General features: G+C 42.2%; 1 protein-coding gene across 5 annotated transcripts; it reads right to left on the bottom strand.

Moving 5' to 3' along the window:
* Positions 1-275: 275 nt before the first annotated feature.
* mink1 (misshapen-like kinase 1) lies at positions 276-21,671 on the bottom strand. 5 transcript variants are annotated; one of them, XM_029848868.1, is made up of 32 exons: positions 20,350-21,671; positions 16,571-16,636; positions 16,141-16,323; positions 15,939-16,049; positions 15,764-15,854; positions 15,534-15,664; positions 15,405-15,459; positions 13,943-14,021; positions 13,286-13,461; positions 13,122-13,191; positions 12,836-13,046; positions 11,733-11,840; positions 11,127-11,213; positions 10,122-10,295; positions 9,867-10,034; positions 9,329-9,595; positions 9,044-9,123; positions 8,845-8,948; positions 8,659-8,750; positions 8,455-8,478; positions 7,598-7,749; positions 7,030-7,147; positions 6,151-6,267; positions 5,845-5,956; positions 5,508-5,657; positions 5,201-5,344; positions 4,887-5,021; positions 4,662-4,762; positions 4,431-4,580; positions 4,014-4,173; positions 3,791-3,930; positions 276-3,716 (listed from the first exon to the last, which is right to left on the bottom strand). In XM_029848868.1, exons 1-32 carry the CDS (start codon positions 20,404-20,406, stop codon positions 3,633-3,635), a joined length of 3,897 nt encoding a protein of 1,298 aa, XP_029704728.1. In that variant the 5' UTR covers positions 20,407-21,671; the 3' UTR covers positions 276-3,632. The 5 variants fall into 5 exon arrangements, with proteins under 5 accessions (XP_029704728.1, XP_029704731.1, XP_029704732.1 ...); XM_029848871.1 differs by having other exon boundaries at positions 6,151-6,165; XM_029848872.1 differs by having other exon boundaries at positions 9,329-9,487.
* Between the last annotated feature and the right edge of the window lie 263 nt (positions 21,672-21,934).

Here is a 21,934-nt window from a genome sequence, read left to right as displayed (position 1 = left end):
TATCTTCCGCCACCAGGGGGAGTCGGTCAGAGTGACGCAGTGGCGTAAAACATGTGTTTTGATTAATCAATTTAATGTCATGAACCTAAAACTGAACAATAAGAAAATCATTGAATTGAATTTGAAGCTAAAAATAGTGTAACATGACGGAAACGGAACCAGTGCGAATAGACTGAGGATAGTAGCGCCATCGTGTGGTTACATATGATCACTACACGTTACGTTGATGGTGCGTTGATGTGAGCGAGATATGGAATGACAACAGAGACGCCAACTGAGGTTAAAGTGAGATCGAGGATTTTATTTTCCAAACAATCCTGTATTAAGACATGAATTCAATCAACACAATCTTTTGAAAGTTTATCAGTTTATGAAATACAATCTGGAGTTGACCTCACAAGTAACACAGATGCGCACTACTGTTGCAGAGATGCCGATCGTCTTAAAAAAGAAAATACAGAAAGAAAAAAAAAAAAGAATCAGAGATACTGTAGTTCTATCCAAAGATGCTCGCCGCTCCGTGAAGTCTGCCAATCCATCCAGCACAGATCAGACGTGCTGTGCCTCGTCACTATAATCCAACACCTATTTATCCGTTCATAAAGGCAGTTTCTGGACTTTCAAGACAACAAACCAACAAGTGTCCAACAAAGGAATAGAAACAATAAAAGACAAGTCAACCTACTTTTACTCTGCCAACAGTCGCTGAAGGATCAGCTCCCGTTGCGTCAGGTGGAAAAACCTCGTTTGATTCGTCCAAATTTTCAGTATTGCTTATTAAGTCGGGAAAGAAAACCTCATTTAACAGGACCTGCCTTCTAGTCCTTCAGCACGCCACCCCAAAACTCCAAGCAGCCCCTTTCATCCCCAGCAAACTTGTATCCGTCATGCATCCACGCTCACGTTTGAACTTTGTGAAACAGCCTTCAAGCTTCGGAAAGCGCACGGCCCGGCTCAGCTTTTGCCTCAAGAGGGTTCCTGGAATGGCGTTCTACCGAGATCTGGGATTCGCCGCCGCCACGTCTGAAACTTGAGCGAAGGCTTAAGTTGAACAGCAGACAATGTAAATGAACTTGAATTCCTCCATCAAGCTAAAAGACGTCATGTCGCCATCGCCGCTCAAGGTCACTCGTGGAGCCCAGAGCCGCCAGCGTCTGCGTGTATAAAGCAACTAGCGCGCACGACGAAGATGAGACGGGGGGGGGGGGGGGGGGGTCCATTTCACTGTTACACTGACATCGATGCCCCTGCCTCAAGATGCTTTGTGCTTTAATGGAGGGGTATACGTTTCAATATAAATACAAACCTCTTATAGATGTACATTCACTTTTATGTCTCAATATAGGCTAATTTACATATTTTATAAAATAGGGTTCTCATATCAAGCTAATCTCATTACAAGGTCACACAATCATTAAAGAATAAGCGTTGAGCTCTTCCAGCTCACATCCCAGAGCTGATCTGGATCTACTTTTCTGTTTCATACATATGGCTTTTCTCTATACTAGCTCGAGCTGTCACTCTACATGTTCCGGTGGATAACTGCACATTTATTTACTCCTTTATTGCAACTTTTTGTCACGTATGACAGTCTGCTGATTATATTAGGTCTTCTAATATGGTGCCAAAGAGCATTTGGAGTCCATCAACAGGCTATTCTGGATTTGTCTTAAGTGCACTTAACTGGCACAGGACGAAAAAGAAGTTTCATATCAAGCCTTTTTTAAGCATGGGGGCTCAATCTATCCATAAACCTTTGACCTTCCCAGTTCCAAGGCACTGCTTATACTGTAAACATGACAGGTTGAGTTAAAAAAAAGGTTATAGTTTGTGTGATTATGAAACCTGAAACAGTTATTCGGGAATAAAAACATTCTGTAGAGGGGGAAACTCTGGTACAGTACTATATAAATGACTTACATGCAAAACTATCAACATTTATCTGTAGATGGTTGTGAAAGTGCTTTTCATGACTGTTTAATTTTCTCAACATAAAATGAAGCATCTCTGTTGATTATTTTTGATTACGTGCTCACGGCCCTGCGTTCTTAATGGCTTTCGTTTTTGGCTCTGTAAAATATACGTCCTTGCTGTAAAAATCATATTGATCACGTGCAAACGGCTCCTTCGCAACTGAAGAATATAAAGATAAACTCTCTAAACGCTCAGGTGATTCTAAACTTGTGAACTAGAACATTAGACTGCAGCGGCTGATTCCTCCCGCTGGGTCTCACCCATTTGCTGCTTAGTTGATGGAGGCAGACGGCTTCCAAAAGGAAGCGGAGACGTTTGCACGCCAAATAAACAGATCTATTCTGATCAGTGACTCTCAGACATCAGTGAGGCTGCTGATGTGAACCGAGCATTACTTAGTGATTAATAGCAAATATTTTGGCTCAAAATCTCTAAAGTCCTCACTGAAACTTCCTCCCACTAATATAGACATAATATCATTGCAGAATACGCTGCCCACTTTGAACGCAGAGACATAAAATATCAAGTCGGGGGTTACAGCAGCGTGCCCGATAAGGTGGAGCCCCCCCGACGGTGCTGCGGTCGCCCTGCGTTAAATTCTTCCTCTGGTCTGAAACCCATCCTGATCCAATCCCCTCTACAAACAACACGGACGCACAGACAAAAAAGATCCACACCAGTGAGCAACCAAAATATAGTTCAGTAGATAAGGTCCCCCTTCCATGTTGTCCAATCTACTCATGCGTATGCTGTCATCCAAATATCCAAATATAACATCTCCTCCTCCTAATGGACTCCACAATATTGCAATATAACAGCAATATAATTACAGTAAAATGAAAGATACCAGTAGGCTAATACCAATACAGAAACACTACATATAAATAACAAATATTTATATTTTGTAAATCTATGGAAACAAAGATACAAGCCTGGTGGTTTTACTTAAAGGCAAAGCTGGAGATTTTACAGTACTTTAGTGTGTACTGCACATTTTTGACACTTCTGACTGGTTTTCAGTTGATCTTTCTTGCTAAACTGACCTGTATTAGACGTTGTCACTCAAGTCTCCCCATATTTACTCTGTCAAAAGCAAGACTGCAGGTTAACATTTCCTAAAACTTCACCGTGCCGCCGTGTTCACACTCCAGTCAGCTCTTATTTTTGGAACTCCCACATGTGCAGAAAGACTCTTTGACTTCTGTGTTGGCCTGTGAGTGAAGATGATATCAAATGGCTGCAAATGATTGAGATCCCAGTAAGAGGTGCGATTTATTTACAGCTTTGTTTAGACGCAATATATCAGTAATTATTCCTCCTGAACTTCCTGCAGAACCACCAAGGAATGCTTGTAACGTACTTCACAATTAGGAACTAAATCATCACAACGGAACACAGGTCCACCAAATAAGGTAAATCAAGACAGGCGTAGGATTATATACAGTACTGATCCATAATTGGTATTAACATTTGAAGCTGTGAACGATTGAAGAAACAGCGTTATGAGAGGCCTCGGTAGGAACTAGAACGAGACTGTAAATGTGTGTTCATCTTAGAAGCTTCTGAGTGTGAGTGCGGGTGACAGAGACCTTTGCTCATCGCTGTGCATGTGTTTTCTGAGACTTTCTGAATGCACCCCCGTCTTCCGCCCCGTTTCTTCACCAGTTCATGATGCAGTTCCTGTTCAGGGTCATGAAGTACACCTGGCTGCTGCCCCCAGAACGCACGGATGCAAAGAACACCTGCGGAACGACACAGGCGTCAGGTCTCCAGCGTGGGAGGGTCCAGCTGTTGTCAGTGAAGTGATCGGTCTCACCTTATCATTTCTCTCACAGAGGAACTTCAGCCTCTGAGCTCTTTTGTGCATGAAGACGCCATCGAGGTGGCCGGTCTCCACCGATCTGATCTCAATGGCCTTCTCTCCCCATCCCATGATCTGATTGGAGCAGATGTGAGCTGTGGGCGAAACGTGACGTTAAGATGTTTAAAAGCCACCGGTATATTGCCGTATCTTCATCGTCCGTGGAAATGAGTCGTACCAACAGAAGTGGGCATCTCGCCCCACTGCAGGACCACGTCCTTAATGATCCGGCCGTAGGTGTTGACGTAGACGCCTTCGTCTTCGTAGCACAAAAGCATTTCCATACCATCGGAGCTGGGCAGGAACACTATGGCATGTGGCGTCACTTGGCTCTGGATCTGTTTTAGATCACAAAGAGTTTTCCTACAGTAAAACAAGCTCGGAGGACGACTAAATGCAAGACAAGCATCAGCGTTTGGCTCAGTTTTGTTTTTAACATTGTGAGTGGGGGGAGGGGGGTTGAGCTCCCCAAAGAGTCTCCTGCAGAAGACAGGCCTTTGATCCAGAAAATGAAACCCTTTTATAATTATGAGCCATTTCAGCAGTTGCCAGGCAAAGCTTCCTCTAAATCACAACCTTCAAGATTCCAACTTACGTGAACTGGAATATAAATGTCATAGTTGTTTCCAGAATCTACATCAATGGCATGGAAACCAGCGCAAGAACCATAAATGACCTTTAACCTCTGCCCCTCTTCAACTGTCAGGTCCACCAGGACGGGCCTGTGAGGCAGGTCTGAAAAAGACTGATTCACAGAGAGCAAGTCATCAACTTTGAGGCTCATTTGTGATCAGGAAGAAATAATCCACCTTAAACTGGAATTTACCTTGAAGGCCATGAATTTGTGATACGGTTTAGGTGCCCACGCGTACACTTCCACAGCATTCTTCAAGGCGATAACCAGGAACTTTATCCTCTCGTACTTGACTGGACAAAGTAAGCAGAGCCCACTCACATTACATCAGTAAGCTCAGTCCACTGCCTGCTTCAGAGGTGTTGCTGAAGATCCAAATAAGACAACAGGACCAGATAGCCCCCATTAGCCACTCACCCACTTTGTAGTGTACACAGCCCTCCATCTCCCCCACTGTGGTCCAGCCTTGTTTCTTCTCCACCTCAGGGTCATTGTGGAGGATCTTATTCCTCAGCCAGGCCAGGTAATACACACGCACCTTATTTTTCTTGCCTTAATAGATCAAGACGTCACATTTAACCTTTTGGTTAAAACCAAGACTAGTTTGCTCTCTAAGTTTGGGAATTTGATTAATCCAATGTTAATTAAAAACAGTGGAGGCACGAGCACACCGATACCGCGCATTTCATTAGAATCCTCCGATTGCCTTGACTATGAGCATCATGAATAACCTGATATGGTGATGAGCAGATTGAGACCCTCGAGCACGTCCATCTGTTGGAATCTTCGGGAGTTGATGAGGGGGTAGACTTTGCCCTGGCCGCTGCGGTCCAGCAACTTTAAACCATTCTCGGTACCCACCAAAAGGTTTACGCCTGGCACACAAATGTACAGCTTATTTACATATATTATATAATAACCACTTCCTTAACGATAATGTGCTGTTCTTAACATTATCCGATTTTAAAATTGTCTTTGGTTTTTAATATTTTTCTGCATTTGAGCACCAGTACAGCTGTTTTTAATATTTCTCCTCACCCCAGAGTGCTGCACACAGGATTTCTGAGTTGAATCTCTTCTTGTATTTGCGGATCTCAGGTGTGTCGTTGGGCGGACGCGTGTTGGTGGGATTAACATTCACCATCGATCCTTTTCGCACTTCCATCTTCAGCTGCTCAAACCTGGAGCCTATTAAAGAGACAACCATGGTGGGGAAAGGTTAAACTACAACAAGTCCTATAAAGAATTGTTTTATTTAAAAAAAAAAAAAAAAAAACCAACAGTTAATGTTTCCCAGAAGAATGTTGCTTGTGCAAGACGACATTTTGAAAAGGTGAGGGCTGTTTTGTAACTTCTAGCCGGGCGGCTGACTCACCAGTCAGAGACATGTTATCTCCAGTTCCTCCTGGTGATTGGTACATTCCCAGATCCACAAAGGTCGTAAAGGAGGACTTTCCAGATGCTTTGACCAAACCTCTGGACTGATACTGTTGGAGCAGAGAGAAACGATGAGCTGCACAGCATTTTGTAAGGCAACAACATCTCTGTGGAAATTTGGCATTCAAACGGAAGGTTTGACACACTGGACTGGAATAAACTTATGGGCTGTATAGTGAAGGCAGAATAGACCTAAAAATAAACCAGGAAGTTAGGAATGATATATTTGGAAACAGTAACTTACATCATAAACAGAGTCCTTCCCAGGGGAAGAATGAGAGGCCGAATCAGTGGGGGAGTGGGAAGGCTGAACCACATCTGGCAAGTTAGTGTACCCGTTATGGTTGCGCTTCTCTGGGGTCTTCAAAAGAGACACCGCAGCTTCTTATTACACAACAGTAATATCAGGACGGTGTGTTTCATCACATACAACAAGTGATCACATGCTGTGAAGTAGCAGTGGTGACAAAAGCATTGCAGTTAAGACCCAATTTTATTATTCTACCAAAAATATTATGTTATCCCAAATAGATCAAACCCAGACCCTTCACCTTTTTCATTACTGCCAACGTACAGACAAGAGGAAACTACAAGCAGTTGGGCTGAAAACAGACACAATTTTACACTTTTGCTCTTGCAATAGTTACACAAGTGATCACATTTTATTGTGCATTTGTAGTTTTTATAGTAAATGTGCAAATGCCTAAACCTGGTGTTCTGTATATGATGTGTCATTCAGTCTGATGTAGGGTTACAACTGTTTCTAATAACGAACCATCTATGAGATGTAAAACCGGCTGTTTAATGAGTCATCTCCATGTCTCTGAAGGAATCATCTGAAAACTGGATGCCTCACATAAAATAAAAATGGGATTAATTCAGTTCCTGTTATTTCTCTACAAGCCATTCACTCAAAATTCCACTGTAAAAAATTTTGAACTGTTCACAAAAGAAAACAGGATTTAGGTTGAGTTGCTTTCTGAATACCTGAATTTCTTTGGCTGTTAGAGCTTGATGATAAATGCCACACTGAGCTGTTTGTTATACCTTGATCTTCTTCAAATCAAAATGCATTTTAAGCACACACACACACACACACACACACACAGCATATGTGACTCACCCTCTGCACCAACATAGTCTGATCTCTATAGCCTCCAGCTTGCTCTTCCTCTCCACCCTCGCCTTCATCTTCATGAACCACCATAGTGTTGACTGAGTCAGTGTCTGCATCCCGGTGACTGAAATCAAAAGAGGAATACAGGTGAATGACCACATGGCACATCCAGCATAACACAGTCTAAAGAGGTTGGAAAGGATCAATTACCCAAATTCTATTTCATTCTATTTGTTTAATACATTTCCTGACTTGACTCAATTAGGTTATTGTGACAATATCCACTATAATTATAACTGCAAACACACAAACTTCCTTTATCTAAATTGAAACTTAATCAGAAAGTTTACACTTTTAGGAAATCAGAGTCAATCTTGGCCCACGTATCCATTACATGTTAACATTAAGATTGGTTTTGTTTCTTTATTGAATGATACTAATGAATAATTAACCCACAAAAATGAGAAATAAACCACCTCACTTTTTCTGCCTACATTTTTAAGACTATATCTTCATTTTAAGAACCCAGTGCAAGTTTTAAGAATGAAAAAACAATCATTTATGTTCCTGTTACCGATCTGTAGGGCTTTCTTCTTCCTCTACCCCCTCACCACTCTCACATTCCTCACTGCTCTCACTGCTCTCAGAAGAGGAAGAGTAATCGTTGGCTTTGACGGGTGGCCGTGGCTGTTCTTCGGCACGCTCTTTGGCAAAGAGGCCATGGTCCTATGCACATACACCAGCGTTATTTTCAAATAAGTTAGTACTGTAAGTTTGTAGTCTTGCATTTAAAGGTAGTTCAATGAAAACTGAAAGTGATTCATCATAAAAATTCAACACAATGACAGAACATGTAAGGTAGTGGTAAATTAAATAACTTAGAACGGCTACAATAGTTGAACCAAGGGTGTGATATCAATGAGGTGAATATATACTAGAGATGGGCACATGAATGCATCATGTTATCACATCAAAGCATAATTCCATTAACATTCATAATCAGTATTTTGAAAACCAATGGAAACTTCCTCTGAATGCATATACAATGGTCATGTAAGATCACGCGTCTCATCCAACGACAGCAGTGGGTTTGGACCCAATACTCCTGGAGCAAGTCTGTTGATCAAAACAGACTAAAAATTACAGATAACCAACAGCAAGACCAGCTGCCACAGAAGTGGACAACTACAAACTGCAGTGCAGTAATAATGGGATTACGTGCCGAAAAATCCCGATGACGGTGAATGCAATTAAGATTTTAATCAATGCCCAGCGCTAATATATACATATCTAAAACATGAAGTACCTTAATGAGGCGTAATGACATTTAAATCACATTTCACAGGATTTCAAAATAAATAAACAAGTACGTAAAGATGAAACTGACACACTCATGCAGGAATAGTGAGCATTTGCCACAGTAACACTAACCTCCCCTATAGCCCTCTTGTAACTCTGCATTTTTGAAGTAAACAAATACAGATTAGGGACAGATAAAGTGCAACTATGAGGAAACAATATTTCAATTCCCATGTCAGTAAACCAGTGGTCTCTGGTTTGCATGCATTCATTTAATGCTGGCAAACAAATAAATACTGGAGACAATAAACGTGGGTGTCTGTAAGTGCCACCTACAGCGGGACGCCCAGGGCGGGAAGAGGTGCGAGACTCCCCTGGCTTGTGACGGCTATCATGGGAGAGAATGGGTGAATCCATTTTGGATGAGCCTGCAAACGTGAAGATAAAGTATAGTTTCATGATTAAAAACAGACCCACTGCTAATGACAGTCTTTGGGGATAAACATGAGCGAGCAGACTTACTCAGGATGCGATGCCTCTCAAGTGATCCAGTCTGAGGGAGATTGGATATGACGCTCATGCTGTCCCCTCGCTCCCAACGATCATTGCGGCTGAGATCTGGATTACTACCATTAAGGCACATTCAAAATACATAACGTTTTATGAATCGGGTCTGAATTGTTCAAAGAGACTGATATTTTCAGCATGTCCGAGGCAGTACCTTGCTCTTACTGGATGCCTGATCCCCGAGGAAAGGTTGGTGTTGAGAGCTGTGGCAATAGATGACGTTCTCTGGGGAATCTGACAGTAAGATCATGTTATATGTCTTTGTGAGTATGCCAAAATGCAGGTTAAACTGAACCATGTTTGATAGTTTTATTTCTTCTTTACACCTGCCATTGTGCAGCGATCCATAATCACGCACCAAGCATCAAGACTAAATATAATCTCCTAAAATTAATTAGAAAATAAAAATCACATTGACCGAGTTATACCTAAATCTTACCTTAGGTGGAAGCTCCACATCTGGCAGGCGTATCCAGGGGCCGCGATCCTCTCTGATGAGGTGTGCCTGTGGTGCTGGAATTTCTGAAGTGGGGTCTGAGTTTTGACGCACTAACTCTCTGGAGTGGTTGGGACGGGGTGTGGGTGTAAGGGAAGGATCCTGGGTGGGAAAGGCGGACATGGTCTTAGTAGGCTGGTCACAGAGTGACTGCGAGCGGGGGACAGGTGCAGCGTAAGGCTTGAGGGGAACCAAGTGAGCCATCTGAAACTGTGGAGGACAGCAGGAGCAGCAGCACGCCAGGCGGGAGAAGTAGCAAAGAGGAAGGAAGAAGGAAGAACACAAAACAAGTAAGATGAGATGGAGAATAGTTGGTTTAATATATAACAGTTGTAGAGGAAAAGAAGGGGAAAGGAGGGGTAATAAGGTGTGAATACAGTAGAATAGAAAATAAAATATAAAGCAGCTCAGGGCTTAAGGGTTAAAAAGCCTTAGCAGTTGTACATTTTGTTGTATAATATTCAAAAATTTTAACACCCACCTTTCCTTGTCCCCCTTGGGGCTCCACAGGTCTCTGCATGGGTGGAGTTTGAGACTGGGCAACTCCTGATTGGCTGATAGAGTCGGAGCGTGACTGGATAGCAGTGTCGGAGACAGTGGTGCAGATTTTAGGAGAGCCCTGTCTGTTGAGTTTACTTCGCTCCTCCACCTAAATTAAGGGGTGAACAACAATGAAGAAGGATGACTAAGAGGATGATTAAAAGACTGGTGTCATAGGGAATGGTTCAATCTGTACCTCACGGGCCCAGGTGGGTTTGTTGTTTGGGTCCAGATTCTTGTTATAATGGTAGAGCTGGGGCTTCTTTTCTTGCTGCTGTTGCAGAGACACCAGGTAGGCATGTTCCTGCTGCAGCTGCCTCTGCAGTCTCTCTGACTGACGCTGCTCTTCCAGCTGCTTGCGTTTATACTCCTTGAAGGAGAAAATAATGCTATTGTCAGCCTTAACCACACAGATTAGACAAGAATACATGCTCAACCGCAACAATTTAATTCATCCAAATAAGTGGAGTGTTTAGTCCATTGTGTCAGTACACATCAATACACTTTAAATATCTCAATTCATTTTTATAGGTTTTGGTCGTGGCTTAATTATTTCAGTCACATATCCTTTTTTTTATCCTGCAAACTGTAGCTTCTATAATCCAACAGCCTGACAGAGATGATTCTAAGGTTTTAAATGCACACGTAATATTTGTAATTATGATGAAGCCGAGCATTAGAGGCCTCAAATTAGGGGGTACCATCCGCTCTCAACGCTGGTCCCCAAGGAAATACATTATGTAATATATTAGCAATCAGTGGTATTTTTTTTAAACTCGGGATAAAAAAAGAGGAAGAATGAGCAATGTCTATGATTAATTCAAATGAGAACAACTTTTTATAACTCTGCATGAGCAAGCTCAAACAAGGATGTCTGAGCTTTCAGTTCCATTTTTTGCCAGACTGCCCCTAAAATCTAGGTCAGCGTATTCCTTTTTAAGGCAAGCTTTTTGCGGGAGACGCAAAAGACATTTGGGAAAATGAATCCAGTCCTGATGTATCCCCAATGAATATCACAAACCTGCAGAGGTGTAACAATATAGAAAAATTTGACTTTGAAATGCTGTTTATGTAATCACAAGGAGCTTTATTCTTGAATACTCTCATTTAGCAGATGTTTTTGTATTAAACTGAAATAAGGCCAACGTTAGTGTTCAATGATCGAAAGACAAACGACCAAGATGTAATGTGCACTGATTACCATAAGCAATGCTTGCTCCTGAAGCAGCTGCTGCTGAAGGATTTCTAATTGTCGCTGTTCTTCTTCTAACTTATGTCGAATAAACTCCTGAGGAAATGGAGTTGGCAGAATTATATCAAATTAATGCACAAGAGGGAAATAAGGGTGAACAATGGAACAATTATGTAATGCAATTGTCATTAACAGGAAACAATTAGCTGAAAAGTTAAAACACTTATTATCTAAGCACATAAACACTGCAGTGCTGCAGAGATTGTGACAAATTAACAATAGACTTTTTGACAAATCATTGAAATTGTCAGCAGCACAGTGTGACGTCTGTGAACATTCTAACATAAAATGTGTGTTTTCATACTAGAGGTGAGCTGCTCTGACGCCAGACCTTTGCGTTGGTAAGGGTAGACTGGAAACAACACAAGCGGCGCAGAGAGCTCACCCACAGAAAACTCATCTCTGAATAAATACACTAATTTAGACCCTTGCTGCTATGGCAACCTACTCGTGGAATTTCACCACCAGGGCTACTTTTACTGCGTTGCCGCTGGTCACACCCACACACTACGCTGACTGGCTGATTGCAGACCCACATCTCCTGTGATTGGTTACCTGCTCCCTTTCTGCCAACCTTCTGTCCTCTTCCCGTCTCATATCATCAAGTCTCCGATGGGGACCTTTTTCTTGCTGCCTCACCATCTCTCGCTCTTTCCTCTGTTGCTGGGAGAGAAGGGTGACAGTAAAATGAGTACTAAGGGTAGGATATTGCTAGACGAGACTTGTACACGGTTTTTTTTGAGAACTTGCAGTACAAGGCAGAAAATGAAAGCCCTTAGCACTCACTCTCTCTTGCAGGGAAACAAGAATCGCCTATTTGGCAGCTATATAAAACACTAGAAGCCCTCATTTTTACCACACTTGATTGTAGCTCTGCACTTTTTCGATGAGCCAGTAAAAAAGTGAAGGGTCAATAACACTGCACCGTTTCAACCGACTACTTTAAAATAACACATGAGAACAGAGGCCCCAGTGTTACAATTATGTTTGCTCGTTTCAAAATCATAGTGGTTGTCGTGCTGCCAAGTCTAGCCTTCTTTTGAGATTTCAAAAGAAGTTTCAAAATAAATTTTCCTGTTTTTATGCTTTTCTTCCTGGTAGTGCTCTCCACTGAATTTGTGAGACATCATCTGATACATATAGTGCATCTCATGAAAGACCACGCATACATATATAGTGCTTACTTTAAGGGCTGATTTACAGCTTAGTAAAGAACTGGTTAGTTATTGTATTGTGGAAAAATACATCTGGAGGACATATTTTGACAAAAACCCACAACTACCTAACTGAAAATTATGTCATACTCTATATTTGACAAACAATATTTGCATTTAATTTTACCTTTCTGCTAGCAGCAAATTGGAATGTTAGAAAAGAATGAAAATTATGCTCAATTCAAGAAAAATATCTCAATTTTTGGAAGGAACTGTTTGGCATTTTGAGGAATGAACCCATCTGCGTTCTTGCCAAGATGACAAGATTAATAACAATGCCATGTTTGCGAGTGAAGGAATAAAGTGCCTTAACTATTAAGGCACAACAAAATGGTTTGTAGGATTCTGAAAGCTGAGAGATAGAAATGTATGATGCATCAAAATGGGACATGAAAATATCTTTTTTTGTTATAAGCTTGTTAAGAGTTATTGGGGTGACTCTACCTCTTCAATTCGACGACGCTGTTCCTTCTGCTCTTCGATTCGTTTCTGTCTATCGTGCAAAAGTTGCCTCTTGTGTTCCTCGGGGTCTCGACGTTGAGCAGCAAGCTGGGCCTGCTGCCTCTTGTGGGCCTCGGAGCGCTCTTTGTTCTCCTGCTGAAGACGCTGGAAGTCCCTCCTCAGTGTGGACTCACCAGGTACGTTAAGGATTGAGCTAGGAGAGGATGAAGAGGAACATTTAGCCGCACAGTAAAGAAAATCCAGCCATAATAGTAGGAGAGTGACTTACCTCGACTCTCTGTCATCGCCACGGTTTTCTTCCTCTTCATCACTACCACTGTACTCATACTCTGTTTCCTCTATTAAGACATTACAACAGAGTTCAGTTAATCAAAATTCAAACAAATCACAGTCCAATAGGACCACACATTAATATTGATGTTGTTCACTCACCTTTTTCTCCCCGTTTCTTGCGGGTACGATCAATGTGATCTTTGAGCTGGATTCGGACCTGGCGCTCTGTGGGCTGGTCTCGTATAAATGAATGTTTGAGCAGCTGCTCTGTAGATGGACGGCTGGGATACGTCTTCACAAGGCATCCTTCTATGAAGTCTATGAACTTCTTGGACCTGTGATGCGGACGGATAATGGTAGATCTTGATCTGGCCAATAGTACGAAGACTGAAACGGATCACTGTTTTTGTTTGACTCCTTAACACAAATATATTGCGACCTTTGCTCCAGTTCAAACTATTATTCTTCAAACCTTTATCTGTGATCATCAAATAATCTTGCAGTAATACCGGATTCATATAGAAAAACAAAGGAATATGATGCAATTACCAGGGGAAATTATGGACTGTAGTTTATTTTGGGACAATGTTGGTTAACTTTAGGAGAGCTGGAAAGGATTATAGTCATAGTTAATGCTTTAACATTTGTGTGGGCCTTTGTGTAATAACTGAATGGTAAAAAAAACTGGATATTAAATACCATTTCCCACTTTCGATGGAAGGATTTTGTTAAGGATTTTTCAACTTTTAACTCCACACATTAGTGATCACTGTCACCCATATTCAACCATCTTTAGCAGAGCGACTTGTAACTCACCATTTTTTGGACTTCAGTTTCGGTGGGGGATTCCTGGGAATCAGGAAGAGGGCCCTCATAGGGTGCATGTCACACAAGGCTACATAAATAAACATGGAAATAGTTATTAAATCCGCCTATTAATGCTGAAAGATGGACAACATATTGTAGTTTCAATTTAAAATGTGAACATTGCCATATGGAAGCTGGAACTGTAGCTTCCATTACATATTCAAACATGGTTACAGCTGCTGTTATCCAATATTTCCTGTTGCCCCAGGCTTATTGCTACAGTGTGAGAACAAGGCATGTGAGTCATTGTGTTCCCAGCGTAGGTAGCTAAACCTGACTGGTTAGCTTTATACTTCCTCAGAAAATAGGCTTTTGTAACACATTCTTTTTGGAAAACTTGATTGCCACTGGCACGAAGAGACTTTAATTTTAGCATTTTAAAATGGCCATAAAACATGTGAGCAAGCTCTACTCTGAAAGTGAATTTAACACAGGGGTTTAAACATGCTAACAATTTAAAGATAGCACCATGTCTTCAGTAAGTGTGCATGTATTACTACCACTGACAGGATATTGACAGTTTTATCTGGAAAATAGAAGTAGTTAAGTCAATAAGTTTAAGGTCAATTCACCTATCTATTGTCTTGTGGGCCGTAGATAGCTGTACTTGTTTACTTTTTATAGAAATAGAATCGCCACTTAAGTACATTCTAGGATAATAACTGTTGATCAAAAATTATTATAATAAGAAAGGATTGTTGCCCATTTTAAAAAAAGCTCATGTTTTATCAGTTATGAAACTGATGGAGTGGCTAGAAGGTTCTGAATAATTCACAACTGTAATGTAACAGGTGCAGTGGTCTTTCAGAACAGCTATAGGATGTGGTGTAGCCATAATAGTGCCACAAATGTATTTTTAATAAGGCCATATGCCAGGTGAACCACATGAGACACTTGTGTCCGAGTTTCTCACAGGTTTAGTGGCTAGCATTATAGTTCACCGCTTTAAACCAATGCTGAAAACATTGTGAACGTAAGAAGGCTGGAATTAAACTAAGATGATTAATGAGAAATGGCCTGTTTCCAATCCATGAGGCAGCTCTGTAGTACTAAAACATTAGGGTCATTCATCGTGTTTCACAAAGATATTTTCCATCTTTAACTGCAATTTCAAAACGTTGTAGCCTAGACCTTTCCACTGTGAAACAGTACAAACGCAACAGTCAGGTCGGACAAAAAAATGTCACAGCAGGGCCTCCTGCACATTAAACTGACAAGATCTGTGCAATCAACCTTCACACACCGACTGCCAGCTCATGGCTACACTATCTTGATTACAGCTCTCTGAGGGTACAGACAGCAATGCTGCCATTGATCCAGTGTCATATTACATTCTATACCTGCCATTAGATCACAGAAATTACATTTGATTACATCTGCAAGATACTATAACATGACCATTAACACTTACGAGGAGCTCCCTCTGCCATCTCGATGGCTGTGATCCCCAAAGACCAGATATCGCTCTGTTAGATACACAAATAACCATGTTATCTTCAATCACCGAAACCCTGTTCGTGTGAACACAGACTGATCATACCCTGTAGTCATAGGTGGAATCAGGATTCTCGTCACAGGCGATAACTTCAGGAGCCATCCAATACGGCGTGCCGATGAAAGTGTTTCTACGTCCAACCGTCCTGTCCAACTGAGCGCTCACTCCAAAATCAACTGAAGGTATGCAAAAACAAAAGCATAAGATGGCATGAACAGATTTTCACACCCAGAGATGTAAAAAAAAAAAAAGAAGGTTGCCGGTGTTTGATGTACCAAGTTTGACTTCAGCGTTCTCCGTCAGCAGCACATTCTGCCCTTTGATATCTCTGTGAATGACTTTATGGGCATGGAGGTGGGAAAGGCCCTGCAGGCAGACAAAGCACACAGCAGTCGGTGAAGAGCGACTGTTGCTGCAGTTTTCTCTGAGCCACGGCCACTGATGTCATACCCTCAGAATTTCTCTGCAGATGTACGCAATCCAGTCCTCCTTAAGAGAGCTGCCCTTGGTGTTTTTCACAAGGTCGGTCACTGATCCTGCGCCACAAAACTCCATCACCAGCTAAACAAGACGACAAACGCAACAGGTGAATCGACGGACCGGATGAGCCTCACCACTGTCAAACATCAAACTGGGTACAGAGGTGACAAACCCAAAGCTGGTCGTCATGTCCTGGGGGACTCTTCTTGACAAAGGCACCGTAGTAAGTGGCTATGTTGCGATGATGACTGTATTTCTTCAGCATGTTGATTTCAGCTTTGATCTCCTCTTCCTCCTCCTCCGTCACATCCATCACTTTGATGGCAGCCAGCTGGCCAGTCTTCACGTGACGGCCCTGGGTCAACAAATTGGGTCACTGTGATGGCGGTCTACAAAACCATTCCAGACCTGCGGTGCCATGCCTGAACTGTGTGTTTTGCAAATTAAGGGAGGCTCACATTTTTCAGACTGGATATATGCCAACATCAAAGTGAAATTTAAGAAACTGCAACCTCTCAACTGTGAAACTAATTCATGTAGATTTTATTAGGAGCATTCATTCTAGTCTGGTCAGTTTTAAAGCAAATCATCACAATCCTCACCTTGTACACCTGTCCGTACGTCCCATTGCCCACAACCTCCACCAGCTCAAATATTCCTGCTGGATCCTAGGAGACACAATGATTGACACATTAGTGCCACAGGTTAACCCACAGGAGACTTTCCTTTTCCAGTCTTATATAAAAGCAATATTGAAGCTGACACCTAAAGGTTTTCTAGATTGCTGCTTTGTTTTTATAGACTTATTTTTAATGCCAGAATGGAGGCCTCTTTTCATTTTAGCCAGAAGTGATTTCTTACTGTTACTTAAGTGCTGAAATCCCCCGTTAACTATGTCTGGCAGACTGAAAATAACTGATGTTTTTCCTGTAATTTTTCTTCCAATCTCTGATTTAATCAGTGCAGTTCTTTACTCACCAAAGCAAATCCTTGCATTTTCATCAACCCATAGCACAAATCAGCCAAAGCAGAACACATACTAAACATGTTCTGCTACTACTTTGAAGTTCATGCCAATTCAGATCTCACGTTTCCACGTTATCCTTCTTGGCCAATCACTAACCACCCAAACATCTTTCCATATGGCACAAACAAACGATATAATGAATGTAGATGTAGCTATACAGAGGTAGGCTGACAAAACAGGACTTTTGGCCTTTTCCTGATTTGTTCATTTTAAATTTAAATTCAATCAGACACTTCAATAATAACGAGGAGGCCGCTTGGACTCAATTATGCAACCCTCCTCCCATGGGAGACAGGGGAAAATGACAAGCAGTTCCACTTTCCAGCGATTTCAATACGGCTTAAAGAAAATGTGTGGGTGGTGAGACTGCTGCTGTGGGTTTAGAATGTACAGTGTGACCTATCCTGCTTTCATCTCTATTCCAATGATGGGTTTTCTACCTTCAACACACGAATGATTCCTTAGAGACAAAGTGCATTTATATATGAAAGACTCGCTACTAAAAGTATAAAATGGCCACAAATTTAATTTATATTCAAAGTGTTAACATTATGACAAACAAACGCGCCACATTTTGAAGCATGTTGCGTACAAGGACATAAAGGGGGATGGGGGTGTGTGTGACGTCAAGCAGGAGAATAAAGGTGTGAAGAGAATAATGTAATGACGTGGGTGGTATGGCAGGGGCGGTAGCTTCACCCACATCTAGTGCACAGAGTGGGATGAGAGGAATGAGATAATATAAGGGGAAGGGTACAGTTCTATTCGATGAGTGGAACAGTCCGTTCAAACAGGAAAGGGTTGGGAAAAAAAAACATAAAAAACTGCACACCACCTACAAAACCCATTCTGTCCACCAATAGTTCTAATGCAGTTAGATTTGAGGAGAATGAACTCTAAAGACACCGGTAATGCAGGACGCTGACTATACATTTTCTGCAGGGGGGTAAAGTTTGCAGGGACAGGATGCTTTGGCTATTTTACTTCAAAATCCACCATCATGCAGCTCCATTATATATACACAGTAGCATTTTCAAAAGTTTCATGTCACTAGAGAACCTTCACTAATCTGTGCAGCAGGAAGCACAAATTTATGATTTAAGACCTCAAATACTCTATATCACCCCTGGCCCATCCTGAGAACTATAGATGGGGGCATTTCCAGAGCACTGACAGTGACAGGAACCGTTCACTGGGTGACAGGTCAATCCTGGTATTAGCAAAAATGCTAACTGGCAGCAACAGTATGAGATCTTCTCATTGTTGCATGGTAAATATCGTATCTGTTAGGATAGCCCCTTTGAAAATGGTGGATTATTATCTACAAAATATATCTTATTTAAAATACATAGTAGGAAAATACATACTGGGAGTCGCATTTACATGCGACAGTGACAGTGATCACTTTACATGCCCTTATCACTGGTATTATTATTACAAGACTTTTTTTGTTTTTTTACAGCAAGCAAGACTTTTTTTGTTTTTTTACTTGTCACGGCAACAAAATAAAAACACAAGACTAAATTTCTTGGGCGTTTGATTTCCAAAGGATTGGTGCTACTTTCTTATCTGTATCCCACTTTATCATCATGGGATATTAAGGCATGACTTTTACAGTCAGTTGCTGTGGGTTTTAATGACCATAAATGAGGAATTCAGCAGATAATCATCGAGAACACTGATGGGTGGGGACTGCAGAAGCATCAACAACATGCTTGTTGATTTGCACTGTTCAAAAGTTTCCCTTTGGAATCACCCCCTCTGTCTCCTAAAAGCCCAGGATGCCTACAGGACCAGGGAGGCTGTTGGGGTCAGATTAGTTCAAATCCGGTAAATGTCAACCCTGTGTGTCCAACGTGTGCTCGTACTCTGCAAACAGACATTCAGACAATGGAATGACCCTGAAATGATTCATTTGATGGAAAAGTGACCCTGTTACCTGACTGTTCATCTGGGTTATAATTGTATTTCTCTGAGATTCAAAATTACTTACTCAAGTAACTTGTAAAGTAACTCTAAACCTGTAGTCCTTTCAAGCTGTAACCCATTTATGTGCCTGCATTTAATGGATAAATACGTCAACCATTCCATCTAAATATATCCCCATTGATTTATTTCACACGTCAGAGTCATCACGAACAGAGGAAATACGGGTTGGTTAACAAAACCAACAGGTAACGGGTGATTCCTGGTTGGATAAGAAGTGAATGTGGCTGGACAGGAGGGAACGAGGATGAAAGACATTGTGAAAAGCTTATTGCTACTGTGAAGGAACCACCACCAGTAAAAGCAGCTTTTTAAAGAACTGAGATTCTTTAAATTCTATCTCTGAGAATGAACAACAGAGACACTAACAACTCTCCAAAATGTTTCTGTGCTCAAGTATTACAACTATTTTTATTCCAATCAGAGGAGCCATTGTTTAGCTCAGACATTGACAGCGTGCAGGCCATTTCTCTGGCTGTTCCACTGATCAACAGGTGGGGTAAAATGATAAGGATTATGATAAGAACGCGCATGATGTTGGTAAATAAGACTTAACTCTTATCTAGCCAATTCCAAAAATATAATAATAATACATTTGTGTTTGGAGCACTTCACCCATGAGGAATTGCAACAGAAACATCCGACAGACAATTGGAGTTAAGATAAACCTGCATTAAGAATTTCATTTTCCAACAGTTCGCATTGGTCAGGGAACGACTGGACACCTCTCAAACACTCTGCATCCACTGGCTGAGAACAGGATCCCCAACCTGTTTCCATCCCATGAATACAGTCAATTGTTTGGAGTGGAATGCACAGCCAAGGCTCCACTATCAGTATCTGACCCCAAGCTCATGCTCCGGAAGGTGCCCAGTGCATTCGGCTGAATTGTTGTGGACATTTGCATCACTTTATCTCGTTAAAATATTTTAAATAGATGTTTCCCCGTCTCCTTGGCACCGGCAGCTGTGAACGACAACATCTGGCGATAGACAGCGAAAGCAATGTGTCACAATTTTAACACTTGATTATTTCCCCCCTATTGTTTTCTTTTTCCTAAAGGCATTTGAAAAGACCACAGGTTCTATTCTTATTTTTGCAATATCTGAAATCAAATGCAAAAAAAAGAACAAAAAGGGTCAACTTCTGCCTTGGAAATAAGGACAACAAGTAAGTTTTTGGAACATAAATAAAAATCCCCCTTAAATAACCAGCTGATTCCTTTAGAGATGGCAGGCCAGGGGCGGTTTATCTCACCCCAACTTAGTTGCGTTGGTGTTTAATAGCCGTGGTCATGTCACAGACCGTCTCCTTTATGCACCGACGTGTGATGCATCCATTTAAGCACAATCGTGTGTTTCTACTCACCCTCAGAGCAGCGAGGTCGATGTCATCCAGGCTTCGTGTGGGGGCGTTTTCAGTCATAGCTGCTGAAACTTGAAAGCTAACAAGTTAGCCTGCTCGCAAGTGCTGGAAGCCGCTAATACGACGAATTGGCTGCGTTGGTATCCCGAAAGTGTTGCGGAACGACTTAGATGAGGCAACACATCGCAGATTTCGACGCACCCAGCTTGGCTAGCTCACGGCAACTCTGGCCGAGGGTTGTGCCGTCCGCGGTTATTTCCCCAGAAATGCCCCCCGGCGATGCAAGATTACAGCGCCTTTAACTCGAATGAAGAGATTTTCCTTCTTTTAAACAAATCTACAGCGTCGTTCTAAACGGTTTTCAACGCGATACACCTCCACTGTTGCTGAACACCTTGCTGCGTTCATTTTGACAAGACGACGCGTCTTTGCCGCTGTACAACATCGCAGCTAATTTGCCCAAATACACACACACACACACAAAAAAGGTTGCCCAAAACTATTGGAAATATCTGATTTGCCGCTGAAAATATTCCTTGTGACGCTTGCCAAGTATGAAAATGGGGTTTGCTGCGCAGCAACGCGGCGGTTGTTTTTTTTAAGGAAAACGCAACGTCTTGATGTGATGGCGTCCGGATCCGTCCGCACCGCACCAGAACCGCCTGTCAAGCTGTCACTGTCCGCCTTAAAAATGCTCACAAAATAATTCCAAACGACAGGTGTGTCTGTGTGTGTGTGTGGGGCGGGGAGTGCATTAACAGCCTCGCCCGGAACACGATTCAGTGCGTCTGCAGTTAGCAAACTTGTTAAGACGACTTAAAGTCCGCCAGTGTTCGGTCACTTAAACGCCGAGTCAGGTGCGCGTGATTAATCGACATTAAATGTCTTGCTAATGCGGCTAAGCTAACAGGCTGAACATTCTTTTTTTTTTTTCTTCCCCCAGAATCAACTTTCCGTCTTCATCCATTTTCCGTGTTGACAGTCGTGCCCAGTACTGCCAACCTCCCTGGGAAAACAGGCAGGCTCTATGTTCTCACCGGCCGCCGTAATACTTGGAAACCGGAGCCCTCCGCTACAGTCAAGCGTCGCTTTCGTTCGTCAGCGTCCAGATTCGGCGGGGTGGGGGGGGGACCAACTTTGAACTTCAAATCCGACGCAGTAGACGCGACGCAATTCCAAACTGCAGCTAAGCGCCAAACTTGTTATTTCGCCATGTTGTGCTCCTCAAGTCTTTCCTCCCACTCCCAGGCTCGTCTTGCGGGGTCGTGTTAACGATTGGCTGCGCGCGAGCCTCCTCAAGTGTTTTCGCCTCGCGAACATCTACGGTGCTTCGCCAGGGACAAAAACCTTCCTGAGAGCCGCAGGAAAAAAGTCGACCTACGCAAAGACTCCAGCTGAGGTCATCCCGCAAAACCACTCAAATCAATGCGGGAGCAATGGAGTTGCAGACGGATCGTCACAAACCACATGTTTTTTTTTCCCGTGTTCGTCCACTATGGCACCAATTATAATAAGCTGGTTTATAAATTTAAATTCAACTCGCATGTAATGTGTACTGGAATTGCTGCAAAGATAAATAAGTAGGATG

This window comes from Takifugu rubripes, chromosome 15, assembly GCF_901000725.2.
Source record: "Takifugu rubripes chromosome 15, fTakRub1.2, whole genome shotgun sequence".
Taxonomy (NCBI): domain Eukaryota; kingdom Metazoa; phylum Chordata; class Actinopteri; order Tetraodontiformes; family Tetraodontidae; genus Takifugu; species Takifugu rubripes.
This window is presented reverse-complemented; position numbering and strand designations above follow the sequence as displayed.